Below are 14598 nucleotides of genomic sequence, written 5' to 3' on the forward strand. Positions count from 1 at the left end.
GGAGTCAACTTATTATTCAACCTATGGTAATACAGTCCTGCTGCGCACACACAATTTAGAACCGACGATAAGTTAATGTGATACAAGTTATAAATGTCTATGCAAAGGCGGCCTTATCGCTTTAATAATTACCTTAATATATCGACAGCTCGATGGACTATGACCGGCTCGAAATTTCCATTGTAAGCCTTTAGACATCCATCTTCTATGGCAACACTTAACTGTGAACAAAAACAACCCTGAATTATGCTTATTAGTAACTAGTAGAGCTAGATTGGATACGACATCTGCTTTCGATTCGGGGGACGTAGGTTCGAATCCGATCCGGAGTATGCACCTCCAACTTTCCAGTTGTGTGCATTTTAAGAAACTAAATATCACGTGTCTCAAACCGTGAAGGAAAAACACCGTGAGGACCTATATACCTGAGAATTTTCTTAATTCTCTACGTATGTGAAGTCTGCCAATTGGACCAGCTTGGTGGACTATTAGCCTAACCCCTCTTATTCTTATAGGAGACTCGTGCTCAACAGTGAGCCAATTATGGGTGGTTAATGATGATGATGAGAGCTAGATATGTATGTATTAAGTGCGGGGGCACTCCAGAAGATGGGACATAGAGTTTAGACCCATCACGCTGTTCCAATGGCAGAGGGTGATAACTGACCAATTTTTTTTATGAATGATAATTAATTAGCCCTCAGCTGCGATCGCACCTGATGGTAAGTGGCGATGCAATCTACGAAGGCAGGGTTACTCGGAAGAGGTAGAAGTTTATTCTACCTTTGCTTCTGACGGTTTCTACCGTGCCACGTGCGATATCTACCACCAGACCAGAGCTAGTTCAGAAAATATTAAATACGAAACATGCTGGAAATCAAACCCAGGACCTCATTAGAACCACAGCACTAGGAACCATGTTTGTCAAACTTCTGTTACCTTCTCTCTGATGCCGGTGGCTCGGATCTCCTTCAGCAGCCAGGGTAGCATGGAGTTGGAGAAGCGGCGGTCCATCGCCGTGAAGCCCAGATACGTAACCGACGTTAGCCTCGTCTTCATTTTGAACTAAACAAAAAAATCAAATTCAAACATCAATACACTCGCCAATTTGGAATGTTTATCAACAAACAAATAAACACCGGCCAAGTGCGTGTCGACCCACGCGCAGTATGGGGTTCCGTAGATTAAATGAAAGCTTCAAACCCATAAATTGCATAAACACTGGTATAGCTTGGCAATTTCGTAACACTCCCGATGTTCCGGGCCGCAGGGCTTGTAGCGATAATTGAAAAACCCACGACTTACTGATATCATGGGAGTGCTATCAACAAACATGCCAGACTATAGCAATACACACTATCAATATCACACAGTATGGGATAGGCAAGAAAAAAATCGCCTCACTTTACTTGCGGTTTGCTGGTTGCGGAGCGTGATTTCTCCAACTGCCAACAACCTCACATCATATCTGATTATAGTTTAAAAACTGATTGCAGATAGAATTAGAAAAAAAAAAACTTTACTTATAAAAATGGAACCCCAAAAAAAATATTTTTTAATTTTCTTTTTAACATTTTACAGACGTGATTAGTATAGGGTGTCCCGTAATTAATAAATAAAACGCAAATGGTATACCACTTAATATCGAAAACTAATTTGAATAGTTTTGAAAAATTTGTAGGGTGACAAAGTTGTATTTAATTTTCGGATTCTTCAAGTTTTTCTATGCTGGAATTAAGATTTTAGGGATCTGATTTATATCTATTATTTACGGGACACCCTGTATATTATATCCATGCCAAATTTCAGCTTTCTAGTTTCAACAGACTCTAAGTTATCTTATTACCAACTTTATCTATTGAAATAACAACCCCAATTCAATTACCATCAACTATAAATTTCGATATTTTTTACTTAACCTGACCGTCTGTGACCGGCGTTATAATATTAATTTACATTAAGTATTGTTCAAACTTACCTACTCGAAAAATAAAAACAAGTTTATATGACGTAGGTACGTAATAAATTATAGTAAGTAGTAGGCAATTTTCCACCTCCTAAGTCATAATTAAGATAAGCAATCTTAAATAGGTACAACTAAACCGGTTAAATAAATTATTAAAATTCAGGTTATTGACTAATTAAATCAAAATCTATACTAATATAATAAAGCTGAAGAGTTTGTTTGTTTGATTGAACGCGCTAATCTCAGGAACTACTGGTCCGATTTGAAAAATTCTTTCAGTGTTAGATAGCCCATTTATCGAGGAAGGCTATAGGCTATATATTATCCCGGTATTCCCACGGGAACGGGAACCACGCGGGTGAAACCACGCGGCATCAGCTAGTAAAGTATATGTTTAAAACAGGTAGGTATTTATTTTTATAAAAATGTAATTTAAATCCAACGTCATTAAGAAAGAGTTACGTCGATCAGAATGACTCTTTTCACTCGTCACTCGGAAAGACTCTTGTCACTCGGAATGACTCTTATCACTCGGAATAACTCTTGTCACACGGAATGACTCTTGTCACTCGGAATGACTCTTGTCACTCGAAATGAATCTTGTCACTCGGAATGACTCTTGTCACTCGGAATGAATCTTGTCACTCGGAATGACTTGTTACTCGGAATGACTTATTGTTTAAAAAAAATATTGTTTTATTGACACAATTAACTTCCGCAAAGTAACTATCGTCTGCTTCTGTTAATAAATTTCAAATATCCAATCCAAATCAGATCAGTACTTAGGAAATAATCGTGGACCTGTACCTAGGTTTATTACCTACACAATTTTACATAAATACTTACATAAAATACCATAAAATATTTTTTGTACTAGAACTACCTACCTCTACATCTGCAATGCACTTACGTAAATAGGTACGTACCTATAATATTTTATATTTATTTATCTTAATAAACAACGATAATACCTATATTATTGTACATGAATTATTTACACATACCTTATTATTTATCGCTTTAATTAGTTCTATACCTAGGATAAAAAAATAGCACTAATAAACTGGAAAAGAAAACGCTTTTGTAAGAAAGCAACTAACTGCATATTATATTTTTGGATGAATTAAAACATTACATAAATAAAACTAGAATTACCAACCTATAACATTCCAAAACAGGACAAATCCAAGTAAGTATTACGTCAAAATCAATAATACGAACAAAAAGACACTGTATTCATAAAACACGGTACAGAAGGCTTTGGTGAACGCCACATTTTTGCAAAATATCACTCAAAAACATTATAATATCAAGGAATCATACTAAAATTATGAAATTAATTCAACACTGAATTTTCACAACAAAAACATCAGACTACTACAGCCTACAGGATAATCACTATTCAGTAACTAAAAGGAATAACTAATAAGAATAACAAACCAAGTTGGGTACAGCTGTACTATCATACGTCTTTTTCTAATGCGGGCAGAAAACCGAGACACAAGATAGCTCATCAGCGGCTACTGTTCTAGTTGGTTTTTTCAAGCGCCATCTATATAACTTTAAGGGTAACTTTGGAATTGCTGCGAGGTATTGTCACAAGGTACTGTTTTATCACGTAGTTTTTCTATTAGACGATAGATGGTGTTAAGTTATGAATCTTTATTGTATTATTAATAATTATATTGAAAAGTATTTTCATATACAAATTTCGTACTTTGATTATAAAACTGACAAGTTTTTGAATAAAAAAAAACTAAAACAGCATGGTATGAACACTACTACACTACTTTCAGTAGTTTCAGTCTTTTCTTCCCGCCGCTAGATGGCGCCGTCACTATTTGCAGCAGCTTTCTTTATCCGAAAACTCGTAACTTTTTCTAAAATAAAAGTACTTCATACCAAAAATCTATTTATATTTATAAATTTTCTTTAATTTTAAACTAATTACAGTACAAACGAATGCCTAGGGATTTATGTCTACTTGCATTCCTAATAATCTAATCCACTTTAGTTTTGGATTCACACTGTAAGGTTTCTATGACATTGAACGTGAACTGGTAGATTCTGAAAACCGCAATACAAATGTCGATTTGAAGAGAAACGGTCATTAAAGTATTATTTATGTTAAATAATATTTATAATTAATTCTCTAGCATTCTATTATTTAAGAATAAATAATTTCTAAATTTGAATTACTACAACAAGGTATTTGCGTGTTATAAAAATTACACAAAAAATGCGGGTAGGTATTCATTAAATAAAACCGCGTGAAGTTTCTATTACATAGTGTATTAGTGATCAATGTGGATTTTGAGTGTTGAATTGTGTAGATTTATATTAAAAATGGCTATTTAGCAGGTAAGTAACGCCTATCTATTTTCATATTATTAACTAAGAGTAGGTAAGTACCAAGTTTTATGGCAGGTTATATTCGGGACTTATTAACCCATCACCATGCTCATTTCTGCTGCCAATTGGATCCTAGATACTCATACTATTAATTAAAGAGATAAATTGTGTGTGTGTGTGTTTGTAGGGGTAATCTCTGGATCTACTGAACGGATTTTAAAAAATCTTTAAAACTCTTTTACCATTATGAAATTTTTCAAAAGCGCAACAAAATCGTTGACTTAGGACACTCAAAAATATTTTTTTAGATTTTTGAGTGTCATAGATCAACGATTTTATAATAATAGAGATATGTCACTAGCGCGTCAAAACTGAGGCGAAAAAAGAGGCTAATTGTCTTAATTTCATTGAGTCGCATAGTAAACAAAGAAAGTCATTTTAACAAATAATAACTAAAAATGGTATACAATCTCGAATTGTGTTGAGGCAATTACACACAACACACAATTATCCGCCAACTTTAATAAACTTGCGTCATATTAAGGTGGGCGGATAATTGGGCCTCTGAGTGTACTTACATAAATATATAATAAAATAAACACAAAATAGTAAGTACCTACATGTGTGCGCTCATAGGAGTAGCTAAATTCGGATCACTTTTTGCGGTGATTTTGTAGGCACGTATCACATCTATAGTTTATAATATCGTAGGTCTTAGGTTAAATGTATCCTCGTACTCCCATAGGAACGGGAACTACGCGGACGAAACCACGGATCGTGTGCTAGTCGATACCTACATGAATAAAGTCCTCCGCCGCGTCTGTCTTTTCAGATTTTTGTATGAATTTTCATGCGGTTTTCACAAAGATTTTTAGGAATGATGAAGGATAGGAAATCTTTAGGTTATCAATAGTGATTCACCAGGAAGGTTTAGTTGTATAATTTATCAAGATTTTGTGTAAATTAGTTAAAATATGACAATAATTGTTCATTCATTGGATTATGTCCGAAGTGACGAAAAAGTAAAACCCTTCGAGATACCTATAGGCCACGAGAGCAGCGAAGTTGCGAGCGTCTCCTGATATTCTATATCTATATTAATATTATAAAGAGGTAAAGTTTGTAAGTTTGTAACATTCTTTAAATGGGGTAATCTTCGGAACTACTGGTCCGATTTCAAAAATTCTTTCACCAGTAGAATGCTACATTATCGGGGAGTGCTATAGGCTATATTTTATATAGGTATCATATATATCAGCCGAGTTATCACAGTTTTTGTCATACAGGTCGGACCGAAATTCATCATAAACAGACTTATGCGCATGCGCTGCCTTATCCATTGTGTAAAATTGAAATCAATGTATGGAGGCTTTATGTACCTTTAAAAGTTCTACAAAAAAGTCCGCGACACCATATATCTATCTATCTTCTATATTTTAGCAGATATAACACATTTAGTGTTTTAAAAAATATTAATTTTATATACTTAGGTTTACGTAATTTTTTCTACTACTAAACTTAAATCCTTATCAAAATAAATTATTTAATAATCACAAGGATATTATGGAGATAAGATTTGCCCTTTACAGTATGTTAATTAGTTAAATAGTTTCGGAGATAATACAAAATTTCTAAATGCACGTAGAATTTCCGCTATATGACGCCCCGCGCTTTCATTTACGTAGTTCCCGTTCCCGTGTGAATATGGGGATCAAACATAGCCTATGACACTCGCAAATAACGTAGCTTTCTATTGGTAAAACAATTATCCAAATCGGTCCAGTAGATCCAGAGATTACCTCCTACAACCACACAAACTTTACCTCTTTATATAATTAGCATAGAAGTCTCTATTTTCCTTGGTCATTGCACCACTCTCGAAGAGCTGGACCGATTTTGCTAAGGGTAGGAGTAAGATAGAGAATTTATAGAGTAGGGTAGGGAACGGGTAGGGAAGCGTAGGGGTAATGTAGGGGTAGGGGTACGGGTAGAATAGGGAAGTGGTAGGGTAGGGGTAGGATAGGTGTGAGATAGGGGTACGGGTGGGATAGGGTACGGGGAGGGTAGGGGTAGGATAGGGGTAGGGTATAGGTAAGGTGGGGGTAGGGTAGGGGTAGGTTTGGGATAGGGTAGCGGTTGGGTAGGGGTAGAGTTGGGGTAGTGGTAGGGTAGGGGTAGGGCAGGGGTAGTAGTAAAGTTGACATCGAATTTCACGCAGACGAAGTCGCGGGCGTCCGCTAGTGTTAATATAAATGTCAATAAAAAATGTCAATATAAATGTCACTTTTATTTCAATTTTTCATTCATGTAATCATTGACGCTATAGTATAACTTCGTGATCGTGAGGAAACCTGCATACCAGAGAATTTTCTTAATTCTCTGCGTGTGTGAAGTCTGCCAATCCACATGGGCCAGCGTGGTGGACTAATTGGCCTAACCCCTCTCATTCTGAGAGGAGACCCGAGCTCAGCATTTGACTCAGCAGTGTGCCGAATATGGGTTGATAATGATGATGATGATGATGATGATGTACACAGTACACTGCGGACAAAATAATAGGTGGTATTTAGATATATGGATAACGGGGTTAATGTGATGTACATTTACGTACATTAACCACTTCAAAAATATCATAGGAATCGGACTCAAGGACTTATATTTCCAGATCATCGAAGGCGTATTTGTACCGCATACTTATATTACTCGGGAGAACACAACGCTAATTTGAAACATTTCCGTTGTAGCGCCATCTAGGACAGTATTCCGCAACTACAAGAAACCGACTAGAAGAATCTTCTTGTAGTCGGGTTAAAAAATAACCCTTGCAAAAATGAATAAACAAGTTTGTTTATTTTTGCAAGGGTTATGTTTTTCGAGCGTATCTTTTTTTTTTTAACTTTGTATAGTTCTTAATTAGCTCATATCTTCCAAACCGCTGAACGGATTAAAGTAATTAAGATATCGTTAGATTTGTATTGATGACAAGTTTTCTTAGATACTTAGGTGAAATTGAAAAAAAAATCAACAAGACGACTGTGAGGCGCTATAGACTCGAGGTAAAAAAAAAAGTTCGTTTTTTCGTTAAAACACTTACTTAACACACATTACCTCCCATAACGATGGTATTTTGTGAAATATTGTTTTTTTGTTATTATTTTTCGTCGTCATCAACCTATATTCGGCTCACTGCTGAGCTCGAGTCTCCTCTCAGAAAGAGAGGGGTAAGGCCGCATTGGGCCAGCGTGGTGGACTATTGGCCACCACGCTGGCCCAATGCGGATTGGCAGACTTCACACACGCAGTGGCGGATCCAGGATTTTGGTTTGGGGGGGGCTTGACCCTGATTAGGATTTTTTATCAAGGATTACATAGATTGAATTAGCACTTAAAGTTTATGTTTTTAAAGACTCGAGTCACCTAGCTCCTTTTTAAAGACTCTTTTTGTTTTTGGCTCACTTGAAGGCTAAAATACCAATTAGCTCTATAGCTTTAGCCTAGAGTCTAATTCTATTTAAGAGTTTTCAGAACTTCGAGCCCTAATATTAATATTAGACATCTTTTTGAAACTGCTCGCGTCTTTTTATAAAAGTTAAAAGGCTAAAGAGCTCTGAGCCCTCGCGCAGAGCCTATTTTAGGGTTCAGGATATTTTATTGTGAAAAAAAAAATGTAACCACGTTTATTATAGATGAGAATGCATGTTTAGCTGCGTGACTTCATTCTAAAAAAACATAGTGGAATAACCAAGATGGTGGACATTACGAGTATCCTTATTCCACTTCTACAATATGGGTATGAAATGAAATAGCTTGCTGAGAGTAACTCGATAATAAAAGTAACGTCACTCTTAATCCAATATGGTGGACTTCTTATATATGGCGCAGTTAGTATATTATGCACTTCTACATTATGAATATCAAATGAAAGGGCTTGCTGAATGTAACTCGATAAGTATTGTAATTTCTAAAGATTGCTGATTAAGTTTTATATAGAACGGGCTTAGCAATAACTCTCTCTCTCTCTCTCTAGTCGGTCCCTCATGACTGAGGATCGTGACCACCTTGGCGAGTCATCGTTTGCTTTACAATGCTCCTCCATCGAGTACGGTCGCTGGCCATTTGGACGGCACTGTAAAAGGTTCGGGCTCCTGCTTCCTTTAGAAGATCGGACCATCGGGTTGGAGATCTACTTCGTGGCCGTTTGCCTTCCACATTTCCCACCACAATAATTTTTTCCAAGTTTTCGTTCCCACGGCGTGTGATATGTCCAAAATAACTGAGGATGCGCTGTAGACAGATGGTTGAGAGACGTGTTTTAATTTGAAGCTGTGAAAGAATTGATACATTTGTGCGCTTGGCAGTCCACGGTACACGTAACATTCGCCTCCAACACCACATCTCGAACGCTACAATTCTTTGTCTTTCTCTGGCGTGAATAGTCCACGTCTCTACACCATACAGGAAAATCGGAAAAATAAGTGCCTGAACCAGGCGTGTTTTGGTTCTGTTTGTGATGCTTCGATTCTTCCAGATAATTCTTCTTCAGATTCTTCAGATAATTGCTAATTTCGTCATCGCATCCCTAGCTATTGCTATTCTTCGCTTAATTTCGGACACACAAGTGCCATCATTACAGATCAAAGAACCCAGGTATATATAATTCACCACAGTCTCGATTCCCGGAATATTGCAGTTGGTGTTAGAGAGTTTGTTGGAGCGATCTATTACCATGATTTTAGTTTTTCTACGGTTAATCGAAAGGCCTAATTCCGCGCTCTCTAATTCAAGCTTTTGAAACAGCTCCTTCATATCCTCGCCAGATGTTGTTACAAGTACAGTGTCATCAGCATACCGTAAATTTGCCACACGCTGACCTCCAATCTGAAATCCTTTATCCCAGTTCTCCATGACTTTCCGCATGATGTACTCCCCATAAATGTTAAAGAGCATTGGTGATAAAATACATCCTTGACGAACACCTTTCCTTGTCTTAAACATATTAGATAATTTACCATCAAGCCTCACGTAGGACCGGTTATGGGTATATAGATTGGCAATTATGGTTACCAAGTGTTTTGGTACGCCCATTTCTAAAAGGACTGACCATAGTTTCTCCCAGTGAACACAGTCAAAAGCCTTACTGTAGTCTATAAAACACAGCAACACAGGATTGGTGAACTCACGACTCTTTTCAATAATTTGTCTCACATTAAGGATCTGCTCCCTAGTTCCTTTCTTTTTCACAAACCCAGCTTGTTCTTCAGGAATTTGTCTATCCAGGAAATTCCTCAGACGTTGGTTTAATATGTGTAACATGATTTTGCTAACATGTGATATCAACGCAATTGTTCTGTAATTGGAGCATTTGTTCTTGGATCCTTTCTTATGTAGTGGTATAAATACAGATTCCGTCCAATCTTCAGGCCATATCCCTGTTGTCCAAATATTATTACATATGTTTGTTACAGTTTTGACTCCAATAGGTCCCATCACTTTTAAAAGTTCTGCTGAAATATCGTCTTTACCAGGTGACTTGTCGGTTTTTAAAACCTTAATTGCTTATTCAACTTCAGAAAGCAAAATTTTGGGTTCTTGTTCATCAGGTGGGATTAAATTAAAAGGCGGGTCTGAAGACTGCGTGTTATAGAGTTCTGAGCAATATGTTCTCCAACAATCCAGTACTTTGTCTATATCACTCAGAAGGTGTCCTTCTTTATCTTCTATGGTCCATGTCCTTATAGTCTTGGTTTTTGTTAATTCGCGCACTTTTTGAAAGAGAAAACGAGTCTCGTTATTAACTGCGTAACGTTCAAGATCTCAGCAGATTTTGTTGAGATTATCATTTGTGTCTTTACGACATCGTCTTTGTATCTCACGACTCATATTTGAGTAGCGTACTTGATCTGCTTCTGTAACCAGACCCTTTTCCTTTAATTCGCGTCTTTCCAAGATTATATTTGATGTTTCTGATGAAAAGTGGCTTTTCATGGTTGCTGCTTTTGTAGTTAGATTTTTGGAAGCCTGCTTTATCATTACGTCTTTTAAAGTCTGCCATGATTGGATACCGTCACTAGTTAGTTGTGATTTTTTAGTTAGCTCGTTTTCTAGCGCAACTTTAAATTTATGTATGTCCACCTTTTTAAAATTTTGTGTAAGTTTCTGCTTATTCAGCTTTTGAAGCCTAAGTTTAAAAGTGCACATAAGCAACTGATGGTCGCTTCCACAATCTGCTCCTGGATATGTTTTAGCATTAAGTACTGAGGAGCAATAACTACATCACTCTAAATCTAAAATTTTAGCCTTAAAATTTAAATTTTTACTCAGAATCTGTTTTAACGATGAATGCAAGGCCTAGAAATCGATTTTGTAAGAAATCGGTGCAGAAATGAAACATTTTAAATTGGCGGACTATTTTTAAATTTATACTTTAAAATCTGTTTCTGCCATTTATACAATGCCCAGATATCAATTTTGAACGAAATCGGTGCAGGAAAAAAAAAATAAAATAGTGGTTTTTTTTCTTTAATTTTTACCTCAGAATCTGTTTTCACTATTCATGCAATGCCTAGATATCGATTTTGTATGAAATCGGTGTAGTTGAAATAAATTTCTCAAAGGCGGCATTTTAAATTTCACTCTAAAATCCGTTTTAATCATTCGTGTGTTAAGCAGATTATGAATGACATCAGTGTAGTGATGAGAAACTTAAAAATAGCGGCTTTGTTTGAATAATAACATACCTACTTGTAAAACACAGACAAATCCACTAACACACCCATATACAGGAAGAAATTTTTTTTAGTGCGGATATTTTTATATTTTATACATAAACAAAATTTAATGATCACGTATTTTTTCTTTTTTTTTTTAACTCAAAAATAACAAAATTATCGTTAGCTAAAGTTATTTACTTTTGAACAGAATTTTAGGGTCACCCTATTGTGCGTTTATTTTATTTTTGTTTGATACCTAAAGGACGTCACCGGATCACTTTTAAGCTGAATATATCTTGTTTAGTAATAATATGTACATTATTTTGTTATTTTAGAGACATAAATTAAAAAAAAAAATACATAAAATGTATCGAACTGTTTGTAGATTTATATTCTATTAATGATACAGAACCACGAAAAAAAATATCCGCACTAAAGACCGAATCACCCTGTATGTACAGGTACAAAAAATATTAAATGGCGATTTCTGTCAATTCACTGCATAAATGGACATCGTTCCAATAAAAAGCCTAGTAATTTATAATCGATAGATTTAATTCTTCTAAGGTTATCAAACAAATTTATGTTCATTAATTTAAGAACAAGTTAATTATAATAATTACTACAAGACGCCCCGCGGCTTCAGCCGCGTGGTTCCCGTTCCCGTAGTAATACGGGGGCGATGGTTCCTAACAACCCGATTCCTATCGGCTTACCTTTTAAAAACCCGCGAGTTTTAGGGACGTAAATAATTTAACGTATACTCGACCAAAAAAGACATGAGACTAAAAAAACCACATGAACGGGTTACCTGCGAAAAAATTTCAGCCTTCGCTACTGCTAGGTACTCGTACGTACTCGGTTTGTTTTTCTGCAGGCACCAACAAGATGGAAGTACAAGAGTTCGCCAACTCGTCGACGGCTTCCATAGTGGAGTCCAGCCTGGAGGAGAAGCATCGCTGGCGCTTCCTCAGGAGAGGTCGCCTGGTCGCCAGCGGCTCCAGCTGCGACGCTGACATCTCCGCTATCGACTGCGACCGGTGAGTCACACAACAGAGGAGTCCAGCCTGGAGGAGAAGCCGCTTCCTCTGACTACAATTTAAGATGGAAGCAAGCTAATTTATTAGAAATAGGATGAAAATCCACACCCCTTATGGTTTCTACACGACATACGTCTTTGTCGACAGGGTGCTAACTAACCACGGCAAAGACGTATGTCGTATAGAAACTATAAGTTGTGTGGATTTTCATCCTATTCCTAACAAGTTAGCCCGCTTCCATCTTAAATTGCATCATCACTTACAATCAGGTGAGATTGTAGTCAAAGGCTAACCTGTAAAGAATAAATAAAACACTTCCCAGACAACACAAACACAAGTTACACTGCGTCTTTGCTGGCGTAGACGTAGACGAGGTCACTGATGTCTGACGTCACCCAGACGTGGGATTTTTAACTCACGATCTATAGGGGCGCCCTGACAGAACACTCAGGCCAAAATACCTTACAGAACTCAGAGGAGACGTTCTTAGAAAGTTGTTCCTCCCATCTCTTCTGCTTCTGCCTTCGGGCTCCATCAGGCGATGATTCTGCGCTCGCCCAAAACCCCGGTAACGCCGCTGAGGCCCCATTAGGGAGACTACAGCACTTCAACATACAAAACAAAAACACAGACAACAATTAGTCACATTCAAAGCCATATATTATGCAATAGCTATTATTATAAATGCGAAAATAAGTCTGTTTTTGATACCTTTTCAGAGATTAACTTTTTTGATGAAATTTGATATTGAGATAAATAGGAAATATTTTGTTATTTTGTAATTTACAAACTAAAAAATCAGAATTCCGCAATGAAATAAGCTATAAAACTTCCACAAAAACACAAACACGTTAGAAAAGGCCATTGCGTTTAAGGTCAAAAACATTCAAGGTCACGTTCTCCGAACCAGTTACAAGCGGTTTATCTAAACATACCTTCTACCCGTGTCTATGCATACTACAATGCATATATATAAAATAAAGTAGTTCCTACCTATCTGTGATTTCAAAGTAATGGTCTAAGATCCGGCCTTAGAAATATATACCCTCATCTATTATTCATCTATACTAATATTATAAAGCTGAAGAGTTTGTTTGTTTGATTGAATGCGCTAAGCTCAGGAACTACTGGTTCGATTTGAAAAATTATTTCAGTCTGCCAATTCGGCCAGCGTGGTGGAATATTATCCTAACCCCTCTCAGTCTGAGAGGAGACTCGAGCTCAGCAGTGAGCCGAATATGGGTTGATAATGATGGGTCTCTAGTGGAGATCGGAGTACTTAGACATTTGAGAGGCTTTTGAAAATTGCTACCTCCTAAAATCACCTACTTGCTCATACTTTCCATTGGCAGGAGCATAAGCTGACAAACTTTCAGCTTATCATCACATCAGCCGTTAGACGCCCACTGCAGGACATAAGTCTTTTGTAGGGACTTCCAAATATCACGATCCTGAGCCGCCTGCATCCAGCGAATCCCTGCGACTCGCTTAATGTCGTCAGTACACCTATTAGGGGATTGACCAACACTGCGCTTTCTAGTGCGGGGTCGCCATTCCAGTACCTTAAGACCCCAATCCATCGGATCTTCGAACTATGTGCCCCTCCCATCGCCACTTCAGCTTCGCAACTCGTTGACTTTGGTTCTTCTGCGGATGTCCTCACTTCTGATTCAATCACGCAGAGATACCCCATCCATCGCTCCATCGCCTGCTGTGTGACTCTAAGCCTCTTTATGAGGCCTCCCAATAGCCAAAAAGGCAGCCAGCCAGCATTTTTGGCTGGTGGGAGGCTTTTTGGCTGGTGGGAGGCTGGCGGCCGTGGCTAGTTACCACCCTACCGACCAAGACATACCGCAAAGCGATGTAGCGTTCCGGTACGATGTCGTGTAGAAACCGAACAGGGGTGTGGATTTTCATCCTCCTCCTAACAAGTTAGCCCGCTTCTATCTTAGACTGCATCATCACTGAGCATCAGGTGAGATTGTAGTCAAGGGCTAACTTATAGGGCCCATAGTTAGCGACCAGTTTGAGTTTTTATTAAAGAACACAGGTCTGTCTAACTGACACAGGCTAGTTCTCTGTTAGCGTCAGTAGTTCAGTCGTTTATAGTAATCTGTCAGTCACTTGGTTAAATCCTTCTATATACGTAAATAGATAAGCTATAAAAACTGTTTTGACAGCTTGTAATAGTGTACACATTTCAATGATAAAACATAAATCTAAAGTAAACATAGTTAAATGGACTAAAGTAAGAGCCTGCTATAGTTATACATTGTAACCATTGTAACCGACTTCAAAAAAAAAAGGAGGAAGTTTTCAATTTGACGTTAAAATGTTTTGTGTTAAAATGAAATAACGGAATTGCCATCTCGTTGTTTTCATTTTAACTCAACATTACAAAACCAATTTTCATGAAAATTAAATGGGACCAATCTGGACTGGTACTCTTTCAAACAAAAAAAGAATTTTTAAATTGGGTGATTTTTATGAAAATTAAATGCTAGGACACACTAAAAACAGAAAATAAAAT

General features: G+C 37.2%; 2 protein-coding genes across 3 annotated transcripts in view; one reads left to right on the forward strand and one right to left on the reverse strand.

The window, feature by feature from the left end:
* LOC112045112 (TBC1 domain family member 1) overlaps positions 1–3371 on the reverse strand; it is a 62274-nt gene extending 58903 nt beyond the window's left edge. Inside the window, exons 1-3 of the mRNA XM_024081188.2 lie at positions 3126–3371; positions 940–1065; positions 133–221 (exon numbers count right to left, since the gene is read on the reverse strand). Coding sequence (XP_023936956.2) covers positions 133–221; positions 940–1059 — 209 coding nt within the window. The 5' untranslated portion in view covers positions 1060–1065; positions 3126–3371. The remainder of the gene's footprint in view (positions 1–132; positions 222–939; positions 1066–3125) is intronic.
* A 704-nt stretch (positions 3372–4075) lies between these two features.
* LOC112045105 (P protein) overlaps positions 4076–14598 on the forward strand; it is a 54419-nt gene continuing 43896 nt past the window's right edge. The window contains exons 1-2 of one of the 2 annotated variants that reach the window (XM_024081182.2): positions 4076–4327; positions 11906–12068. In XM_024081182.2, coding sequence (XP_023936950.2) covers positions 11917–12068 — 152 coding nt within the window. In that variant the 5' untranslated portion in view covers positions 4076–4327; positions 11906–11916. The remainder of the gene's footprint in view (positions 4328–11905; positions 12069–14598) is intronic. The other variant, XM_024081181.2, reaches the window with a different exon arrangement.

Source organism: Bicyclus anynana, chromosome 8, assembly GCF_947172395.1.
Source record: "Bicyclus anynana chromosome 8, ilBicAnyn1.1, whole genome shotgun sequence".
NCBI lineage: Eukaryota > Metazoa > Arthropoda > Insecta > Lepidoptera > Nymphalidae > Bicyclus > Bicyclus anynana.